This window comes from Rhipicephalus sanguineus, chromosome 5 (genome assembly GCF_013339695.2).
Source record: "Rhipicephalus sanguineus isolate Rsan-2018 chromosome 5, BIME_Rsan_1.4, whole genome shotgun sequence".
NCBI lineage: Eukaryota > Metazoa > Arthropoda > Arachnida > Ixodida > Ixodidae > Rhipicephalus > Rhipicephalus sanguineus.
In genome coordinates this window covers 42,839,137-42,862,620 of record NC_051180.1, presented here as the reverse complement: position 1 = coordinate 42,862,620, position 23,484 = coordinate 42,839,137, and the positions used below count along the sequence as shown (strand labels likewise).

Below are 23,484 nucleotides of genomic sequence, written 5' to 3'. Positions count from 1 at the left end.
AAAACGAGTCTGTGAAACTAAATGTTACGGCATACATACCGGTTGAACAACAAATGATTTATTCTTTTGTTCAGTATACCGTATTCCATGCATCTGTGACATGGATAAGTGTTCTTGGAGAAGGAAGGAAGGAGAAGGCGAGAAAGGAAAGGCAGGATGTTAACCAGTCTAGAAGGACCGGTATGCTACACTATACACTGGGGGAAGGGATGGGGGAGATATAAAGAGAGAGAGAGAGAGAAGGAGAACACGCACGCACAAAAAGAAAAATCTGTGGGCCATACCAGCCGATCTTCACAATTTGGCATCATATTTCATTAACTTCTTCGACCTACTAGAACGTACTCTCGATATTATGAAGAACGCGCTCATCAGTCATTTCAAAATCGATACCGTAAATGAATATTTCCGTTAAAGTATTCTGCTGAACCTCTCAAATTCTGTGGTTAATCATTTTGGCGCATTCATTTACGCGGGGGTATCCGAAAGTTTTAATTATCGCCGTGAAATAAAAAAACATACAATAGTCATTTGCAGTGGTCAAAGTTGGTCCCTCTACACGTAGTCTCCCTGCAGAGTCACGCGCTTTTGCCAGCGTTTCTTCACCTGTTGCAAGTCCTCTTTGCAGAAGTCCTCCCCTTTACTCGGAAACCACTGTTCCAATTCCAAAATGACATCCACTGTGTCGTTAAATCGCGAACTACGAAATGATCTTTCCATTTCGGGAAAGAGCAATAAGTCGTTTGGTGCAAGGTTAGGCGAATAAGGTGGATGCTACAAAAGTTCATAGACTAACTGGTTGACGGCGACAACGTATGCTTTCGCTCCAACAGTGTCCAATTCTTCTGGGAAAAGTCGTAGCGAGTACGCTTTTGAAGAGGTGTCAACAGGCGAGGTACCCAAAGTGCAGACACGTTCAGGGGCGTAGCCAGAAATTTTTTTCGGGGGGGGGTTCAACCATACTTTATGTATGTTCGTGCGTGCGTTTGTATGTGTGCGTGCCTATATACGCAAGCAAAACTGAAAAATTTCGGGGGGGGGGGGGTTGAACCCCCCCAACCCCCCCCCCCCCTTGGCTACGCCCCTGGACACGTTATTCACATGCAGTTCCTCGTGAATAATCCTCCACCTAGTTCCGTAACCTAGTCCATCACTCTTCCCATGGTCTATCTTCTATCGTCGAGGCTAACAGCCTCCACTTTCTTCAGCACGGCAAGATCATCCTTGACTCAAGGTCTACCCACTCGTGGCTCGTCTGGCAGAGACACGTTTGACCACTTTGAAAGTTTCTGTTCCACCTCACAACCGTGTCATATGATGGTCTTTCACGTCTTAGACAGCTTTCATTTCGTCGTGGGGTAGCGAACCGGTCACTCGCGCCAGGTTAACCTTCCTGCGTTTCCTTTTCATCTATTTCTCTCTCTCATTTCGTCGTGGATTTGGCGTGCGTTGTTGCCCTTAAAATGAAGGATCCTTATGACACTTGGGGCTTCAATTTTGTTCATCATGCAGTATGATGTCTTCTAAAGTGCGTGGACAAAAAAGTACCTGAGACCTAGATTGGATATTTGCACATGTATATGCATGGCAATGACAGTGATTACACACAAAAGCTTCCATGTAAATGTCTCTATGACTTCTTTACTATAATTAAAACTTTTGGATACCCGTCGTATGTCACATTTCATCTGTCAACCCCCGCTAACTTCTCTTTTCTTTTTTTCGCTTCTATAATGCTTTAATGTGTGGCTTCCCTTGCTACTATCATATTTGCACATCTTCTGTCACCATGAGTTCCGTTCCCTTGCTTGATTAGGCGAATTGCTCTACTTAGTTTATGCCATGTTATACTTGTGCTATTACTGGGTTTTCAGACTGTGAAAATATCCCCCACCCTCCTAATGGCTTTCATCAGGCTCTTAGGGCGAATAAAAAGACGGAACCGAAATATCGCTGAAAAGCGAAAAGGGTGATTCCACGAGAGATCGAACATGCCTGTCCGGTCGATATTTTTGTTTTGCCTGGGTTTTTTGTATGTTATGTGGGCACATTCAAAGTGCATGGAACCGAAAATTTTATTTCGAAGAAACGCTCCCAGCGCGCCGAAAAAGTATTTGAAGGTGGCGGCGCGGGCCTCCTGTTTTTGCTCACTGCAATGTTTTCGGATTTCGCGGCCGAATTTAACGCGATTTATAAATTTCATTAAACACACGGTTTTAATATCATATGTCCTCATTTGCTTTGTTCGCGAGATATGACGGTCCAAAATGACCCTTGCTGTGTGTGCTCACTTCAGTGCGACTGATGGTTGTTATCAGCTTGCATTGTGCGTAAATCTCAGTTTTAATTATTCTGCTGCAGCAAAACCTTGCTCTGGTGGCTTTTCGTCAAGAAAAATGTGTTCTCAAACTTTATTTGTGTCTAGCGTGTGCGGGGGTGGGCTTCTGCCGCTCTCTAATGGGCTAACGCGTACGCAGTTTGCAGCCTACAACCTCGCCTACAAGCATCAGAGGAAAGGTGGGCGCGCCTGTTCAAGATATCAATCGCTTCCTCTTCCTGAAGAAATGCCTGGTCTACCGAATCGCCCTTAGACGTAGACAGGTTTTTCTTGAGGCGCGTAAAGCAATTGCTAGCAGACCTCGCAGGTGTCGCGAAGATCCTCAGCCTATGACAGTAGCTTCTGGAGGCAGGCAACAACAAAAAGAGCAAGGAAAAAAATTTACGCAGCTAAAATGTTTTTCTCAGCAATCTTCTTTTTGTGAACGTAGCCATGGGCCGCGCGCATCGCGTGGAGTGAACAGCTAGACCAAGTCAAAGCGTTTACACTGAACGGCGCCGCACACATTATCTCACTTCTTCGCAGCTGTCATGAATGCGTGTCCAGACTTGCTCATGGTTTCACATTTTATGACCAAGGGTGTCTAAGCGCTTTGGGCTGTGATAATTAATTTGTAGGGCACACTCGTTGTCAAAACTAAGGGTAATGTCCGTCTGGCGCCACCAGTGACCTCTTTCTCGACGTAGAAAAGCACTGTAGTAAAGTGCCGACAAAACATTATCAATTGGGCAGCTTCGGCCACTTATGGCTTAATCATGCCGCTCCGCACGTTTTCTGGCTGCTGAAACGCTGAGGTAAAGGTCTAGATGAGACAGGAAGACGTTATCTGCGATGCCGAAAACATGTTTTAGCGGGAAGTGAAATAAACTGCTCGGAAATGATTGAGCTAACTTTTTACAAATGTTGTTTAGGCACAGCGTGCGTCGAATGGGAAAGATGGTTAGAGTCTACAGTGCACGTAATGGAAGGCAAGCAAGCAGGCAGTGAGACAGAACTACATAACAGCGCGCCTGCTGATTGCGGTATTTAGTTACAGATTAAGCTGGCCTACGCTGCATACAGATGGTTTGTTTGGTGTGCAAGGAGAGTTTTGACAAAGTCACCTACACCATGTGCTCGTTGTTTCTCGTTTGCTTCTGATTAGCGAATAATGGCGGGGTAAGCTGAGGTTGTGGGCTGCAAACTGCGTACGCGTTAGGCCTTTAGAGAGCAGCAGCAGCCCACCCCCGCACACGCTAGACACAATTAAAGTTTGAGAATACATTTTTCTTGACGACAAGACACCAGAGCAAAGTTTTACTGCAGGAAAATAATTAAAACTAAGATTTACGCACAATGCAAGCTGATAACAATCATCAGTCGCACTGAAGTGAGCACACACAGCAAGGGTCATTTTGGCCCGTTATATTTCGCGAACAAAGCAAATGAGGACATATGTTATTAAAACCGTGTGTTTACTGACATAAGCGCTCTTCGATAAAAAATTGCCGTCAAAATTGAGACCGGAGTTTTTTTATTTTATTTTTTAAAATGACCTTTTTTGAAAGAACTCGCTTCTTTAACAATTTTTTTCTTTTTTCACGCTGCCCGTAGGAACATGATCTTCCGTATAAATGTTTCAAAGGCTCTTTTCTATATTTGACAATGTTTTGAAGTTTCTGTTTGAAATAGGAAAGGCGCCAAGGCGCCTCAAACTTAGCACACTTTTATTATTTCGGCCATGTTTCCCATTTTTTCACATTTTCTTCCTTTTGAAGACGGCGTCAAAAAAGCATGAATGTAAATCACAGTAATGCATATTAAAACCAAAGAAAGATTTTTTCGACACATCATTTATGCTCGTGTTTCGACACATCATTTTAGCTCGTGTTAAATTCGGCCGCGAAATCCGAAAACATTGCAGTGAGCAAAAACAGGAGGCAGGCGCCGCCACCTTCAAATATTTTTTTGGCGCACTGGGAGCGTTTCATGCAAATAACATTTTCGGTTCCGTGCACTTTGAATGTGCCCACATAACATATAAAAATCCCAGGCAAAACAAAACCATCGACCGGACAGGCATGTTCGATCTCTCGTGGAATCACCCAAAAGATATTTCCGATATTGTAAAATACTGAAACAGCGGCTTGCAATTTTCGCTTATCCATTTCTCTCTTTTTTCCAAATAATAAGCAATGTACGATTTATAGAAGTAAGCAACAAAAAAACAACCTAAAGTTACAAAAATGAGTAAGAAAAAAGTCACAGTTTCGCCGCAACGGCGAAGCAATGATTGCGATTGCAATAAATTGTAATGTAACGCGAAGAACGGAAAGCAGCTCGAAATTGCCAGCGCATCGCTCGAGCCCAAAGGACGCACGAAAAGAACGCACACAGGACGAGCGCGAACTAATGCGTCACAGCTCGACACTTGAAGCGCACTGCTCAAACATAAAGCAGGACGCACGAAACAAACGAACAGGTACACACAAAACGAGCGCGAACTAATTGTCACATTTGTTACTTATTTCTGTTTGAACAGCGCGCTCCTTCCGCAAATGCGGCCGCTGCAGCGAGCGAAGCGAAGCACCCCACCGGCCGCCCCTTCTTTCCTTGAGATAAGCGCACGAAAGCGACGACGCCCTGTAGAGCGAACAGCAACGGCGTTCGCAGGGGCAGGGCGACGATCTTTGAAGCGTGCAACACGCGCGCACGTCGCGCCATCTATGTGGCCACTAAGAAAGCATGCTGTATTACATGGTGTATATAAATAGCTCGCCGTTAGCAGGCTGAGAGACGGTGCTGTCGTGGCGTAACGTCTAACGCGGCGGGCTGCAAAGCGAGCGGTCGCCCGTTCGATTCCGCGCGTCGGAAAGAATTTCCTAATTATTTTTCTTTGTGGCCTTTATATATATATACATACCTATACATATACGGTGAATGACGGCGACGGGGACGGACATTTTCCAGCCGAGACGGTACATATAATTGCCATCGCAATAAAACAAAAGCTCACCTCTTTTTCTCCATCTCCCGAGACACTTCGAAGCCATTTCAAAACGGCTAATGCGAACTGCTGAGCCAACTCCTTTATGATTGACGCTTGAAAAAAATATCGAAAAAAAGAAAAACAAGGACCAGACGGAGAAAACCAGCGCCAATTGTGTCCGACGTCCGTCTTGTTCTTTCATTCTACACTTCTACATTTTGTTCTTCTTTGAAAGCCTGGCAGTGACGTGTCCGTTATTGCATTGTACGCTCTCAAGAAGAATTCACTAGAACACCGGAAGCAAGAAAAGCTTCCTGCATCAGAGTCAACGCGAAACGTCTTTGAATTACCATTGACGTCATTACAGAAGTTTGGACTTGCAAATTCAGATGGCTGGACAGCTTGCAGCTTAAAGCATTTAGGTTTTGTCCTTGAGTGTACTCGCCTATGTATGGTTCTCCAGCTGCCGCCTTGCATGATTACAAATAATGCGACTATTACGACCTGTATCTCAATTCACGCTTCCGTTACAATCAGATTTGCCCTCATAATGTATGCTCGGAGTTTACGTGTTCGTCGCACGAAAATTGAAGTTCACAGAAATCTTTCTTTTGTCTTACGGCGCTCGCGCACTGCAGCACAGATAATTTAATTGCTTTAGTGATGACGATATTTAGCGTATATATGAACGCATTACATATTACGACGATGCGTGCGGCGCATGTACTCTAACAATAAAGCCTGTTGGGTTTTGTATTTTGGAATGCTCTTGATATAGACAAGGACAGAGTGAGGCACACACGGAGAGAAATAGAGAGAGAGAGAGAGAGAGAAAAGAGGAAGCGAGGAATAGAGAGAGAGAGAGGAAGGGAAGAAAAAGAAAGATAGAATGAGAAAGAGGAAGGAATAGACAGAGATAAAAAGAAGGAAATAGAAGTAAACAGAGACAAAAACAGACAGAAAGAACAGAGAGAAGGGAGAAAGATAAAGAGAGAGATGAAGAAAGCAAGAGAAAACTAAAGAGAAGCAGAAAAGGCCGCCCAGCTTCACGCTTCCTTTAGGCTTGGCACCACAATTTTCTTTTTCTTTTTTTTTTTTTGTGCGTCACTGCGTTCTTCTCTCCATCAAGCGCGTCCCAAAATACAGTACGCTGTCCCAATAAGCCCAAAGCAACAGCACTCCTGAGGCTTGTGGGGGGGGTTCCTCATTCCTGTAACTCCATTTTAGGTGAACGGTATTCGTAGCCCCGTGCTCGTACTGTATGTTCCTCCTCTTTCTGACCCTTCTTATTGTGTTATACCGTGATAGTGACGTGAACACGCAATTTTGCAAAGAACTGTGGCCCATTTGACAGCATTACTGAACATTTGTATTTCTCCTTCATCACGGTGGCCCTACAACGTTAAAGTAAAATACTTTCAACGGGCTTAAACGAGTGTTGTTCTTTCTGTTTCAGCACTTAAGATCCACGTGAGTTCTTCAACAAAAGAAGTCTTAGACACATTCAAAACATTTCAACTAGAGTTGCGTGGCGAAGTCGAAATGAAGGTAAGCACGGCATTTCACTGTGGACACCAGGGCTCATATTCAGAAAACATCATACGCAAAGAATTTTCGTGCGAGAATATTCCAGCCAATCATGGTGCGGGACATATCATTATTGAAGACCGGTGACAAATGGGAAAACGCACTTACGTAAAGAGAATTTTTTTGAATGAATCTGGTCCCCGATCAGTGGAATCGATCTCTTTTGTTGAGTTATGGGTTTCCCATCTTCTTATTTTTACGATGTTTGACGTATCATGAGCACAAATTCAAATTAGAACGACTTCAGGACTACTCCAATGTATTGTTTTGTTTCTACGTTCACCGGGATTTTGGAAAGAGTCCTAATTCTAGGTTCAAAAGTGCACTTCGGGCTGCTGCACGCGCAGAAACCACCTACTGAGTGATACACGCCGTATTATCATGTAACCACGACTAACAATTTTTCTGAGTACACAAGTGTTGAAGATTTGGCGAGTTGGTTTGTCGTACTTGAACTGGTACAGCGCATCTACGAAAACACTCTGTCCTTTTGTGTTGGCCGACTCAGCCGTTTCTTCTGTCCCACGATGCGCTGTGTCATTTTAAGCTGAGTAGTCACTTTTTCTTTGTGCTTCATTGGAGATGTACAAGAAAAGAGTAGCGGTTATGCAGAAGTTTTATTGTCTTAAAAAGTTGTAGAGAACATCACACACTTCTGCTAAGCACACTAAGGCAGGTTCTTCGGTTGGGCTATCCGCAGCATGAATTTCACTTACCCTCGGTTTCTATCGCGAAGTTCAATATCTTTGCTAGTAGTCTGCCTGTGATTGTCTTATGTTCCCTTTGCAGGGTTTTTTTTTTTTTTTTGCGATGCTTTCCACTGTGTGTGAGGACATTTGCAACAACCTTATTATCTTGAAATAAAACATACTCAGTAGAGAAACTCTGATTATGTAGGGTACGATACCTAATCTATAAACGTGATTACAAAAACCGCGTACTGATTTTGGGCCCTCTCCTTCGTCAAAGTGAAGGCCCCACGAGGTCACTCAGTAAAGGCTGAAAATCAAAAATACCGTTTGACAATTGAGCATAGAAGTTACACATACTTGCTCATGGAATGATGTTTCAGCAGCTGAAAGAAACAAGCAGATGTGTATAGTAACCTTCAGAGGCACGAAAAGAAAAGACAAAAAAAAACATGTTGAAGATTTGGCTACAAGGTTAGCGTGTCGCTTTGAAGGGACATTTTTTAAGCTATAGCATGCAAAGTAAGGATTATTGAGAGCTTGGGATATTTTGTTTCCAGTAAAATCAGAGCGACAATGTAACAGCTATCACAGAGACAGTAGCTGCAACAAATAGTTTCCTACTCTGAGCTAGTTTGGGCTTTCAAACATCGGGCTAAACATCAGCCAAAGGTTCAAGCTTACAGTGCGACATGCAACCTATCAATGGACTCCAACGTGTCTGCTCCAATCACTTGTTAGACTGTACCCCGTTCCATTCATAGCAGTCACCCTTTGTGGGGGCTACGCAAGAAGTTCGGTCAGCAAAGTGTATAACTACGCGCTACTCATAGCCACGCTTCGTCATTGCTTGTGCGAGCAGCGCAAGGGCACACGCGTCAAGCGTCGCGATTATTCAAATCGAAAACAGGTGAACGAAGACAACGAAACGCTAGAGATATAGAACAACATATTCACAGACGTATAACAGGGTTGTCCATCCCTAAGGCAAGAAAACTTGCAATTTACTAATTCTCATAAAACTGAAAGACATAATATTGTGGGTGCGAAACAAGAGTAAACTGTTTCCTGGTGTGAGCATATCTACTGCATTAAGTCTTGCTAGCCTTCACAACTTTGGCTGATATGTACGGAAAAGAGTATACATGTTTAACGGCACTAATCAATTATACTACATATAAGAATGAACAAAAAACATGGCTGATTCCTCCGTCATAGCAGTCGGTATAACACGAAAATGAAACGTGTCTTCACAGAAGTAGTGCTTATTGTGCAGTGATATATGAGAACTTGCACAACGTCTATTGGTGTTTGGCAGCTACCGTTTGATGTGGATGCACCCACGTCGACGCCTATAGTGGCACATTTCCATCGCGATGACTAACACCCATGATCATGATTTAACCGATCTGGTATGTGAAGTTGGATACAGCGTACTGTGAATCCGGCGCAAAGATGACATGAACAAGCACATAATAAACATTCGCACTCGATGTGCACTTCTTCAAAGCGTCGTCAGTTAAGGAGAGAAACGGCAAGGTGTGCGTTCCCAAGTAATAGGGTAACCTACGCCCGTGATCATTCATACACTACCCCACCGCGCTTCAGCGACACGGGAGGCAAAGGTTCGTAGCTTGAGCCGCGAACGCGCGCAGGCGTTCCGTGTCCCGGTGGCCTCTATCTCGCTCCACCAAGGCACCTCATTCGCCCGTCAACATCGTTGCTTTTCTGCAGCGCTCATTCCAGCAGTTTTATTAGTCGGTGCTATCGCACTCGAAGCAGTCGGCGGGGGAGAAACACCGTTGGTGCATGTGGAAGCTGTACTATTCCGACAACGAGCCGTCGCACGCTAACACGAAACAGAAGGCAAAGAACGTAACTGCGTCTAGGGCACGGTGCGCGATATGTGGTCTGGGGCAATTACCCGATGCTCGCGCGGCCACTGTTTTTTTGCTGGTGTCGAGACGCTTTGATCATGTCTTCCAAGATTCCGAGAATCTCGGAGGCTATGCTTTAACTGCGTCGTCGCCGAATCGTTCTCTTTCGGCACTAGTAAGTGCCATGCCGCGTTGCTTCAGTTCTCCGTTCACTGACGGCGGCACCGCCGCGCCCCGCCTAGCCCCGCCAACAGAGGGCACCGTGCAAGAGATATAAGATGCGTTTGCGAAATGTCGTGCATCTGTCTCGGTAGCTTAGTTAATAGAGAAAAAGATATCCTCGGTAGCTTAGTCGGTAGAGCGCCGGGCCCTTATCGTCGCGGACCGAGAAGCCGTAGGTTCGATTCCAGGTGGCAGAAACTTTTCTATAGTTTTGAATTCTCGTCCGTTAGCGTCTATTTTATCAGCGTCATATCCGTGACAAAAATACGTCACTGAAATCCTGGTGTACCGCGGCATAAATCACTTTCGTCTTAAAACGAATGAGAGCATATGAGAGAGACGCTTGCTTTTTTGTAACGCGATAGTTTTAAAAAGCTCATTTCGCAGAAATTTCGGTGTCGGCGTCATTGTCGTTGCTTGTGAGCTAAAAGTCAGCATTGTCGGTGAGCGAAAATTCGAAATAGATACAAATCAATAAATAATTAAAATCTTCGGTTCGGGTAGGAATCGAACACAGGAGTTCGGCGTGGCAAGCATTTTTTCTACCACAGAACCACGCCTGTGCTTGAAACTGTTTCGGGGGAAAAAAGAAAACAAACCTATAAAAATGTCATGTAGTGCGAGTAGTCTCCTTAAGGCATGTGTGGAAGAAGCGAAGAGTTGCACCAGGCATCGGAAGTGCATAACGAGTGGTTGGTTGAAAGGCCCGCAAGAGAATCGACCAAATGTGCAGCTGCGCGGGTGGTGTTGCCTTGCGGACGCGTACTGAGTACTTAGCCATTTCGCAAAAGGAAGAACTATGACCTAGTGAGCCCTTCGCAACTGCACTTGCAGTAGACACTATAGGATAGTTTCAAACGGCCAATGTTATGCGCTCAGTCATTCCTCTCCTTGCGGCACGGTGTCCACCAAGAAGCGAAACCTGTCTGGCGATTGAGAAGGCGATGTGAACGGGGCCTGTTTACGCTATCGCGTTATACTCCTGAAAGCGAAGCTCAAGCGTCCTCCAAGTTTTAGTTGTAAGCTATGTGGCAAAGCACCGCAATTTCTTTCTGGAAGATGCGGAATTGGCTTCTGCTTATGTTCGCAAGCTGCCTTTCTTGAAAATAAAACGTAGTCCACTTTGTCATTTGTCGCTATATTTCTATGTTTTAATGAGGCATTATTTATTAAGGAAACATAATTTATCATAAAATAACATAACTGTTTGCGCCGTTACTATTGCTGTTTCAACTCACCAATACCGTGCTGTTTTGCTAGTTCCCTAACCTATTTTTCGTGACAACATGTGTGTGCTGCTTAGCAATCGCTCTCTGTCCTTTCAGCACACAGATGCACTTTACACACAAGGATCTGGTGATCTGGTAGTATGTCTTCAGGGACACATCTTTACTTATGTGATGTTAGAACAGATTACTTCACTAGCCTTTAAAAGAATAACTGTTTTGCTCCATCAACACGGAGCTACAGTTATCTCAATTAGCGAATGTCACTATGGCAACCAAGCACAGCTACTGGCCATTGCATTTAACGAAACAAACTCATTTTCAGTTTGTGCGGCAGTATGTGTCTTGTTTTTAAATAATGAGCTAAAAGTTACCGGGACTGTGGTGACTGCCCTTTATCTTCTGTCTGAACATAGTAATATATTTAATGTTTAAATGCTTCTGTGAAAAAGTTTTTATTGAAAGTAATTATGTGGTTGCTTGATGAACACCAGTTAATATTGTACAAAGGAGGCACAGGGGACGGTACGGTTGTTGCTTTACGATGCACTAAATCTGACGTACATGGGTGATGTAGTTTGCTAAGTATCAGAACGATCGATGAAAATCAAGTAAGCGATATTGCTGTTTAATTATCGTTTTGTTTGTAATGTGCCATGCAGAGATGAGGTAGTATACATCCTTGGGATTGTGCCCTCGCGAACGTATAGAAGAGAACGCTCGCCTAATGGGACATGTTGAAACACCGGACTTCTCTTAGTCGCTGTAACGGCACTGTCCACAGCTGCTGAATCAGCGCTTGCAAAATTCGCTTCCGTGGTTAACATCATGCAAGTAGGAAAATAATTACAGCAGAAACCATCTAACGTTTTTTGTCACAGTTGATGATTGTCATAGTCACAGTCACAGTGAGCGCTGGGAAAGCGCATCAAACGCATCAAGTCCAAGGGGGATTCTTAAACAAACCAAACCATCAGCTTTGTGGAAAACGCGCCAATCGTCGGAAGGCGCATGCTTGCACGTGGGACATTCTAAAGAAGGTGTTTTATTCTACGCCACGAGGCTTCCGCCTGTGCCGAAGGGCTGAGTGCACCCATGGCCTCTGCACTAAGAGCTGGAATCCCGCTATCAGGACGTTTAAAATATTTCGATTAAGTTTGCCCCGTGTAGATGTCCGCTGAGCTGACATCACATGTGTGTGTCATCATTCGCGGTTGCTTTAAAATTTCGGTCAAGCAGTCGAATGGCGTTGTAGTAACTAAGTAATTCCTATACGCACCTAATATTTCCAGGGCAAGGGAAAGATGACGACCTACTGGCTGTTGGGAGAGCAAGACAGAGAGAATTGCTCCACTGGTCCGCTCACACCTACGGCTACTTCGACTGAAGTGCGAAAGGAGACCAAGATATGACCTCCGAAGTGCGTAAAATCTGCAGCGCCTTCACCGTCCGCCGCTCAATCTTGACATTCAAGCGCCCAGCAGTGCGCCCACCAACGTGTTCTGTGAGCCCGGCGCTAATCTCTAGCTCGTGGCGGACGTCCCCGGGACAGCGGCTTCGGTGATGTTGTGTCGTGCTCATACATTTGAAGCAGTGACAAACTCTGAACACTGCACTGGCTTCGATATGCGACACGCCCCCATGGCGCCACCAAACACACCGGTTTTCAACAGACGAAATGAACATTTGTTTCGAAGGCTGGACAAACTTTTTTTTTTCCGGAACCATAGCTTATCGTAAGTCACCGATCAGAGCTTCTATGAAAAACGTTGTGGCGAGCTTCTGTACATAGGCCGGAAAATCTGGCACCGTATATTGTCCCGAGAACACCGTCGAGTAGATTAAATTAGCGCAGAAAGAGTTTACAATTGCAGGGTGTAAAGGTAACAGCTCTTAGTAAAAATCGAGAGAGGAATCATTGCCGCATTGTTGGTGAAAGATACTGCGCTCTCTCGGCGATAGCTTTCGGAACGCTTGTGAAATTCTGGCACTTCCGGCTGTTTGCTTCATTTGTAGAAACTCTCAAGCTGTCGTGCACCTATATTTCTAAGCACATTACTGTTCCTTTCGAACTGCAGGCTTAATGCGAACCTTATAATCCCCTTTTACATACAACTCATCTTTCACTATATTCGCGACTCACGAAGCAAGCAGGCGACATTTTACCCCCGAAAAGCGAAAGCCAGCAAATTACTATCATCATGTCAGTCAATCGGAAGGAATAGCAACAGGCGTTTATTCTATCCACTGGGCTCGTTCCGAAAATCAATGACAAAAAGTAAGTGATGTACGCAATTATTGTGCTTGTACGAATAGGTATTCCGCCTCGTTAAGATTAGGCAGGATACCATCACCCGAAGCGGCGGTACTATAAACTTTTATTACGGTGCAGTGGCAGCACAGAAGGGTGGATGTATAAGTGGTACTACCAAGCTGGAAAGGAATGCTGGATTTAAACATAAACGAACAAAAACAAAAGAAGAAAAGCTTCCTTGAATACATAAAAGAAATCTTTGTCCATCACGAACTAGTATTTGCGAAATAGCGGGGAAAAAATATAAATTTAGCTTATTGACATGATTGGTATTTTAAGCTTATCTGTTCTTATCAGCTTAATATTGGTTCTAAGTCTGTTTAGACACTGCTTTTTATTGACCTTTCAAAACACTTTCTTACGTCAACTACCTGCTATAGGTGAGCACAAATTAGGTGAGCAGAAAATCCGCTTCGAATAAATACGCACGAACGCGTTATGCAGGGAACCGCGTCGCAGGACCTGTGGCGCCATCTACACTGGCAGCAGGAAAGCTTTTGCAAGAAACGAGCAGTGAGCGGCAAACTTAAAAGATGAAATGACTCGTTTTTCTTTTCTTTTTTCCAGACTGAGAGCTACGTTGATACATTCTTTTATACGAACAGATGAGGATTGCAGAAGCAAAAAAAAAACTAAATGGCCATTAAACAAGTAATTGCTTGATGCAAATGTCACAAGAAACAGATAAGCTTCAGTGCATTTAGGATGGTGCTAATTATGCAATACTGTTTTGTTTGAAATTAGTGCATTTTTATCTGTTCTTCCTGCAACATATTGTACCTAATTCCTCGTCCGTATGTTTGTTTTAAGAATACCGGCATTCCCTTGGTTACAAAGCCTATTGAGTATTGTTCTGGTCTTTAAAAATTTGAACAGCGTTTGTCAAACTGGACAGCTCCCTCTTTTTATTTTGTGGGCAACTTCCTAGCGAGAATAAAGTTACTACTGGCAATGCACTGATCGAAAAACCAAAAGAGCTGCGATGAACTACAGCTTTATCTCAATCATATGTGCGAACATATAGTTCACCTCTTCGAGATGCTCCGCATCTCGAAGAGGTGTGTTTCTATGCAGGGTGCTCGGTGTAATAGTGACGAGTTCACATTTCGAGGTAAAATCTCATTATTTTGGAAAAGAGATAAAATTTAATTCTTTCGCAAAAGCATCAAGTCTAAATAGTTGCACATCTTCAAATAACCGTTACCAATTACAATAGAAAGCCGAGACTTCTCGAATACACTTAGAAATGTATAGCCAAGAGAGATAGTACTTGTAAGATAGTAAAATAAAGGAAATTGATATCAAGATTCTACGTTTACATGTTGTAAATACAAACGCTCGCGGATGTCATTCTCAGTTATCAGGATAGATGTTTATTGAGGATGTGTTAAAGTGTAAAAATGTCATTACCCACATAGCTTGTTAATAGATAACCGTTCTTGAGCCCTGTTGGGTACAAACTGGGCGGAAACAAAAGCTGCTGCCGGCAGCTCAAATGATAATCTTTCTGGAGAATTCCGGGACTCGCAGTTGCTCTGTAAATTTGTATGTAACGAAATAGATCGTGTGACGTGTTCTTGTTTACTTTTTCATCTTCCTTTCACTTTTGAGTTCTCAGTCCTCGAATAAATGTCTCATTTTTTTAAGGGAATAAATTATTCCTAACCAGTTGTGTACCCAGAAACACATTATTGCGATTGTAACAACTGTAAATCACTGTACATGCCCCGATTTAGTGGAATTTAGCTCGTCATCACAAGGGTACCCCAAGATTAAAAAAAATCATTTATTAAATTTTATTCACTCACTCACTACAGACTCAGCACAAACGCCAGCATCTGCGGAAATTTATTTCTGCACTCTGCTTCCGTCGACCGCAAGACATACGCACTTTGGCATTAAAGTATAAATAGTGAAACTGTTTGTAATTAAACAACATTTCTGCGCAATGCATATATCTGAGAACAATTTGTGAGTTCGCTGTTCGTGAGTGCGTTCTCGTGAGTTCACGCGTAGACACGTAAAAAATATACAAGTGGAATATATTCATAAACATTATTATAGTTATACTCTTACAAATATCTCGCGACATGAGTAGAGATAACTAAAAAAGGAACGGAGGGAAAGTAGTTTTTGGTGTTATTACATCCGCATGAATGTATTGCATTTCCCACCCGAACCACTCGGATTCAAAGCGCGTGAGCACTCCGTTGATTCCCTGTTCATAACATCATTACATACTTCACCGCCCTTCATATGCGTGATTGTTTTTACACTCCTTTCGCAAAGTTCATTTAAAAGTCACAGTTTCGCCGCAAATGCGAAGCAATGAACACGATAGAAAGAAACTGACATGTCAGACGAAGAACCAAAAGCAGCTCTATACTTGCAGCGCGCCGCTGAAGCACAAAGGAGGACGCCCTAAACGAACGCACAGGCATGCACAGGGCAAGCGTGAACAACTGCCACATTTGTTACGTCTATGTGCTTGCGCAACGCGCTGCAAGTGTGGACAATGGAGAATCAGACGCTCATAGATATTTCTTCTTCCTTTAAACTGCGGCGCGTGGAGTGACCCCCTGCGTCTCCAACCACACGGGGGCGCCTGATGCTAGGTGTGCCCGGTGTTCTTTGTTGTTTTCTTTTTTCTTCCACGTCTAGAGTGGGTACAGGTAAGGGCCACTTCGTCGTGCGTGTCTGAAGGGCAGTTTTCAAGTTGAGCGTTGCGTGATAGAAAACACGCTCACGCTCCTCAGAGATTTGCTTACCACCAGCGGTACAAGGTGTATACAAATAGCTCGCTGTTATTTCGCCGGCGCATACATAGCGTGTGGCTGAGTTCAAACTCCCGCGCTTTCTGCAATTCAAGAAATTTCGACATTATCGAGGGTGGAACCCTTGACAGTGCTCAAGGAATTTTAATATTGATGTCCGTCCAGTAGGACTGACACCATTTGTTATTTCCTCTTTGTGCTTGATGTTCTAATTCGTGTCTGGAAACAGGCAATAAAGCAAAAAAGGCGTGTGGTTGTGTTTAACGCAACGCGCTGGGGAGCGAGGGGTTGCTGTTTCGAATCCGCGGTCGGGTACTTCAGAATGTTTTTCTTCTGCTTTATATTTGTTTGTGCCTATTATATATATATATAAATATATATATATATATATATATATATATATATATATATATATATATATATATATATATATATATATATATATATATATATATATATAATAGAGTGCCGATATAATTGCTATCGCAATAAAAGGTGACTTACCATAATACATATATATCTTGATTGAGTTATCTTATTCCACAAATAGTTGAACATTTGGAACATAACCAGTTTGTTGATGGTAGCGAGATAGTGTCAAATAAATACGGGATGTGTTCGCCGCCTTTTTCGCTCTTGTGACCGTACTGGTGTCATATTTCCCCGATAAGTTACAACGTGAGATTTTATGATAATTGAGTTAGCACTACTGCGTTCGCGCAATTAGCCAGATTTGTATAGTTAGCCAACTTATTGCATGTCTAACCTGCTACGTTGGCTCAATTCTCATCTTCTTTCTAGAAATAAAAACTTACCTCCAGTATTGGCAGTACATTTCAACGATATCGCTCCTTAACTTGATTCTGTTTCAATCGTTTAATTTGGATACAGAGAAGGCACATTCATCACCACCCGTGACCATATTCTGCCATTTGTTTCTTTCATATATGTTTACATGCCTTGCGTAATAAACGTCTGTTTCCAAACTGAAATGGTCATTCCTTCACATTTCAAAGCTTCAGTCAAGAGTGAGGGAATTATAACAGATGAGTTCACACTAAATCTAGGAATACTCACCTGTGGAATTTTGTTAGTCCAACTTCATCTTGAGGAACCTAACTGTCACATTTGCCATGTTTTGTATGTGCGTTGCATTAATTGTGCGTCGCATCACCAGTTGTCTAACATTCGTTCTGTATCGGTACTAGAACTGTGCACGGGCCGTATTTCCGAGCCCGAGCGCGGCCCGGGCCCGCTGACTTTGTCGAAGGCCCGCCCGAGCCCGACGGCAAAGGGCTGCGAGCCCGCCCGGCCCGGCCCGACGTACAAAAACACAATCCCGGGCCCGGCCCGGCCCGGCTTTTTGAAAAGTTAACGTAATAATTAACGTAATAACGTAATAATTATTCACGTGGATATAAAAAATACTGCGAGACAACGGTAAACGTTTTACGTACCAACATGCAACAAATATTTTATTTGCATTGCATACCTGCGACTATGGCACCATACCTGCGACAGCGCGGCACTTTTGCTATACAATAGGCAGTCTCATGCCAGCAACAATGGAGTTCGCTCGCCAAAGCCGTCACGTGTATGGCGTATGCCCATGCAAGCGTCAGCTTGCACGAAGGCGATCTACGTCGGGTCGCTCGTCGCTGTCGCGTGCATTTTCACTCATATGGGATTTGGCCTTAAATCTAACGCACCCAGCCACGGTGGTCTAGTGGTTATGGCACTCGACTGCTGACCCGAAGGTCGCGGGATCGAATCCCGGCCGCGGCGGCTGCATTTTCGATGGAGGCGAAAATGTTCGAAGCCCGTGTACTTAGATTTAGGTGCACGTTAAATAACCCCAGGTGGTCGAAATTTCCGGAGCCCTCCACTACGGCATCTCTCATAATCATATGGTGGTTTCGGGACGTTAAACCCCAGATATTATTAGTGTTAAATCTAACGCGAACGGTCGCGTGACGCCGTCACTAGCTCAGGTGGTGTTCTCCGTTTGTCGGAGTGCAACAGAGGCAGTGCTTTACCTGCTCCCCTTCTGCTTAAAGTAGCGAATGGAAAGGAAAAGCGGTAAATTGCGGTTGCGTAAATGGCGCTGCATGCGTGCTGGAAAACAATTCCCGCTCATTCTCTATATTTCGGGCTTGAGTCGGGATTTGCGCCGGGCCCGAGCCCGGCCCGGACCCGAGGTGAAAATACGTCGGCCCGCGCGGCCCGCGGGCCGGGTCGGGCTCGGGCTTTCGGGCTACCCGGAGCCCGTGCACACCTCTAAATTCGGTACGTCATATAGGCACTCTGTGAACGCAGAAACAATAAACATGTTTTTGTACAATTTATTTTAAACAAAATAAACACCCCCAATAAAATAGCCAAAACTAGGGTGAGGTATAAGGGGGGAGGGGGTCGGAAAAGGACAGGTGACATGAAAGAAGTGTGCGTCAAGACTGCAGCGAAAAATTACATGACTGGTATACCGAATACCCGTTTTCATTACCCAATACTTACATATGCTAAGGTATCCAAGGTATAAACGAAATCTTTTTGAGCGTTGTCACACGTGCAATTGATCTGTGCTTTGCATAATTTCTGCCGAGCATTTCCGTCGCTTGCACTTTTAGCATAATCGCATAACTGATGTTCATTGACCGCAAGGTCCCTAGCAAGAGTTTGAAATTTTCATACGTCTTAAACACAGTGTGGTTTCGTGAAAACTACTGCATCAAAATCACTGTCGTTCAGTACGTAATATGAAGATGCCATAATTGTAAAGTCGAAGCACGTTTTGGAATCCTCTTCGCCGTAAAATATTTTCAACCCGATAAATTCCCGCAAACGTCATTCGTCATTCAAGGTTGTAAACAAGATGTCTGTAACAGTATTCTACTCAAAACATAACGTAACTTCAAGTTCATGTTTATTCACAATGCACATGGATATACTCATGACTCTATGGCGCTGCACGTTCTGGTAATTAGCTTCAACAAGAAATTTATATAAGTGAAGCTATCACCAGCGCTTACAATGAAGAAGCGAAACCTTCGGGGCCGCCGGAACAGCTCTTTTTACGGAAACGTACTCAAGTGTCAGAGGATAATGTTCGAGGAAGTATCACAATAGGTACAAAAATATAGTTGTGTGGTTGCGGGACAAATGATATGCGCTACTCAGCTGCAGAGAATAACAGGGAAAGATTGTTGTCTCAAAAACTGCCTGACACCAATAACACCTTCATCCTTATACTTTTTTTCTTATGTTGGGATGTGCACAACTCAGGATGTTTAAGAACGTCATTTGCTTTCTTTTCAATAGTAAAATTGAAGCTTTATGAAATTTCTCCATTACAATAACTTCTACGCTTGCGAAAAAATACAGCGTTAACTAGATGGTGGACACACCTTATTAAAGAAATCGCATGAGTTCGGCCTCACTTTTAACGGAATCGATTACTTCACCTAACCCACGAAAAAAATGTGTACGCGCAAACTTTTACAATTGCATCGTAAAATAGATTATTTTTAGCGCCTGTACTAAATATTTTGCAATGTTTAATTTGTCTAAGGTTGTGCAAAGCCAATCCTAAGAAAGACACGCAGCCGCTGAATGAACAGACTTTCACCGGTGGTTATAGACCAATAGCGATATTGTGAGTGTGAGGTGTGTGACTTTATATGTGTGTGTGTTTGTGTTGTGTGCTCCCCCTCTCCTACTTTCTCTCCCTCTCTCTCTACCTCTGACTTTCCTTCTCCCCCGTCCTTTTCCCCAGTGTATAGTCACACACACTTACTCACACACACACACATACTTATATATATATATATATATATATATATATATATATATATATATATATATATATATATATATATATATATATATATATATATATATATATAATTTCTTTGTCCGACAGTGTGTGAGTACACCTTCGGTTTTACTACATATCTCTCGGCTAACGTGTCACAAAAAACCGCTTTCGCCTTTCGCCGAGCATGCAGCATGTTGTAATGACGGCTCTCTATTTTTAGTTTTTTCTTTGTTTGTTTGTATTTTGTTTTACAGGCCCCAAATGTGATCGCTTAGTGTGTAATCAGCCCCGCCACGGTGGTCTAGTGGTTATGGCACTCGACTGCTGACCCGAAGGTCGCGGGCTCGAATCCCGGCCGCGGCGGCTGCATTTTCGATGGAGGCGAAAATGTTTGAGGTCCGTGTACTTAGATTTAAGTGCACGTTAAAGAACCCCAGGCGGTCGAAATTTCCAGAGCCCTACACTACGGCGTCTCTCATAAAATCGTGGTTTTGGTACGTTAAACACCAGATAATATTATTACTAGTGTTTAATCAGCACATTCTTCGATGCCATTTTCATGCATATTTTCCTCTGTTAAGCTACAGACGTCTTTATCAAGGAACGAATAAAAGGTGCAGACATACGGAAGAATGACTTGAACCACAGCGCAGTGTCGACGGCATCGTATTCGACGTAAGCACTCGTCCGCGTGCAAAGGAAAAATGTAAGAAATAAATTCTTTAAAAATGCAATAAACGTATGCGGCTGAATTGAATGCACATTGATTTCCAAAGGGTATCTCGTTAGAACGTAAGACATTTAGCTAAAACGTGTGCGTGTCCATTGGACTTTGAAAGCATATGGTAACGCTAATAAAGGGGACACTGTAATTAATTGTTGATATTGACAGCTAGCACCCGGAAGCAGTAATAAAATAACTGCGTGTGCTATCGTTTTTACTGAATGTATACGTGCTCAGGGATGCAATGGTGTAAGTTCTTCTAACCTTGAAACGCATACCAATGCCGTAATAGACACCGCTCCTGATAGCCCCATAGAGAAATATACTTTGGTGAAAAGCGGCCACTCGGACCGTTTCGCGGCCGAGCAAGCAAGAGTCTCAACACCCGCCAGGTGGCGTAACTAAGCCAGCTATGCGCGCATCCACTCGTTAGTCGGCTATTCTCTAACAGACGCCTCAGGAGGACCATCGAAAGGGGAGTTTGTCATTGAAGTTTTGCAAAGGAAAAATTTCAGTGATATGTACGATCTTCTACGTCACTCTACATCGTGTCGTGCAGAGGGAACTTAATGCACCACCATAAAATTCAGTAAAGCCTGCATAGAAAGTGTTCTGTTTCTACATTTGTTTTGCACCGTGTGTACAACGCATATGGTTTAGATATACACGTATTCACATTCATCAAGCATGGGTGTGGCCAGGGGCGTAGCCAGAAATTTTTTTCGGGGGGGGGGGGGGGTTCAACCATTCTTATGTATGCACCCCCCCCCCCCGTTTGGCTACGCCCCTGGGTGTCAACCAGTGTTTAAGAGACTAGCCTTCGGAGCGTGAAGGCATGGGTTCAAATCCTAGCACCTGAAATGAAATTTTGCTTTTATTCAATTATTTCTTTATGGCGGCTATCGTCGCAAATCTCTGAACACATTATCGGTGCGACCAGCCGCTCGTGACTCTGACAACAGTGCAGTAGCTCGCCCGTAGGGCCTTACAGGAGTGCCCGCTCTTTACGCAAGCATATTTCCCTATGATAACCCTTTGCACACACTCCCCGGCACCTTGTATTTATGTTTCTGCTGAGTGGTAGACGAAGCGAACGATTCTGCCACCGTCCCTCAGTGCACCACCACGCCTCGGCCGGCATCACTTTATTACGAGCAGCCAGGCGCGTCAATGATTCGTGCGGTGACACAGCACGACGCAACCTTTGCTACACGCTCAGAACACCCGGATGGTAGCGGCAGCGGGGCACTGAGCGATTGACGCATGACTGGCGCTCCGCGTGTAACCGTCATATCATGTTCATCGCTTCTCGCTGTTGCAGGGATAACCGGATCATTCTGCGGTGGTTGCTGCTGCGATGTGGCAGTGGAATGAGCAGTCGCCGCCATGTTTCCGTACGCCATGCTCAACATAGATCTCGTCTCCGCGCGTGTGCCCGAGGTGCACATTGTTACACGTCGTGATGCATGTACTACAACGCAAGTTGGTCTGCGCGTTGCTTAGCAGCTTGGGATCAGTCGACGTTGTCGTGGATAGTTCGAGACGGTAACGTGGGCCCCACAGTGGGCTACTGAGACGGGTTATCCTGCATCAACGCCTACGGGCCGTCGTGTCAGACTTTGGTCTCCTTCGGGTGTTCGCCGGTCTCCGTCGTTGGTTTGGCCATCGTGGCAACGCCGTCTTCGACTTCTTCCAAAAGCCAGTAAGTTGTCATCGTCCCTTTGCCCTGCAAAAGACGTAAAAAAACACAATTTAATCGCTGTAGATTTTCTGCCGTAATCACCGTAAAGCATGATATCGTAAACTGGATGATGAGAAATGTTTAGCGCACACTGGCTATTGAAACGAGATTACAACATCTCTCTAGAAATGCAGGGTCTGTTAGCGCCTGGTCATACTCTGAAGCTTGAATTAAGATGTGCGCAGAGTGCTAGTTCTGTCACAATCGAATGCATTCTTTTTTCAGCGTGTAACCCGCTTTCTGACATATTATGCTTTGGCGAAGTGGATTTTCAGGGTCTATCGAGCACCGAATAAACGAGAACACTATAGGAGGACCAACTGCCATGTTCTGCGATACACTTGGCACGATCAACTACTTCGAAAGTGTGCTTATTGATAAGAGAAGAAAGGCGTTCACCGCAGACCTGGAGGGAGCACTGCTCAGCTCGATGAGAAAACAAATATGGGCACCGTGCATATGTTAGGAGCCGCCACAGTCGTGCGCTGCCTCCAGTGCCAAAGCGGCCACGGCAGCAGATTTGGCGGGATAAGGGAGCAGACGACGCAGGTGGCGGCAAGCCACTGCGCCGTGCTTTGGTGCTTCGCTTGAGGCGTTTTCTTTCCCGTTTGCTTCCAAAAGACGTCAAGTTGTTAGCAGCTGTCAGAGAACGTAGCGTTAGCGCGTGTGTTTCTTTTCGCCAGACCTGGTGTATCCTCAGCGAACGGGGCAACGTAAAATGAATGAGCTGGGGGAAGACAACGGAAGTGTCAAGCCCGTTGAGCGAAACTGCGCACGTGTAGCGCGGGCCGGATCGCTCACTAAAAATTCACATCTTGTCACCCTCGGGCTAACGCGGCAGAGAACTCAGCGGCAGCTTGGAACTGGCGATACCAGCAACGGCATGCACTGCCACGGCCGCTGAATGAAAAAAAAAAACGCTTTCAATATGTGTGAACCTGTAGCGCTCAGGCAATATCTGTGGATTGTATGCTGGGTGCGCCTCTTCGTTTGACTTGGCATTTCCTACAAAGTGCCTGCTGCATATTCTGCTGTACGGCCCGGATGTCTAATTAGACCCATCATTGCTGTAGTGCAATGTAGCATCCATAAATTCTCACTCGCAAAGAAAAAAAAAGTACCCCATCTATTCACAAAACTCACTTTTGTCGCCGAATGAGTGCGATCCACTGCTCACGCCGATTCCGTTCATATTCTCTAAACGGAAGCC

General features: G+C 44.4%; 2 protein-coding genes across 2 annotated transcripts in view; one reads left to right on the top strand and one right to left on the bottom strand.

Annotated features, from left to right (window-relative positions):
• LOC119393555 (atrial natriuretic peptide receptor 1) overlaps positions 1–15,648 on the top strand; it is a 215,530-nt gene extending 199,882 nt beyond the window's left edge. Inside the window, exons 20-21 of the mRNA XM_037660647.2 lie at positions 6,763–6,854; positions 12,200–15,648. Of these exons, the coding sequence (XP_037516575.1) occupies positions 6,763–6,854; positions 12,200–12,319 (212 nt within the window). The 3' untranslated portion in view covers positions 12,320–15,648. The remainder of the gene's footprint in view (positions 1–6,762; positions 6,855–12,199) is intronic.
• A 6,179-nt stretch (positions 15,649–21,827) lies between these two features.
• Positions 21,828–23,484, bottom strand: part of LOC119394632 (atrial natriuretic peptide receptor 1) — a 165,374-nt gene continuing 163,717 nt past the window's right edge. The window contains exon 22 of the mRNA XM_037661950.2: positions 21,828–22,259. Coding sequence (XP_037517878.1) covers positions 22,146–22,259 — 114 coding nt within the window. The 3' untranslated portion in view covers positions 21,828–22,145. The remainder of the gene's footprint in view (positions 22,260–23,484) is intronic.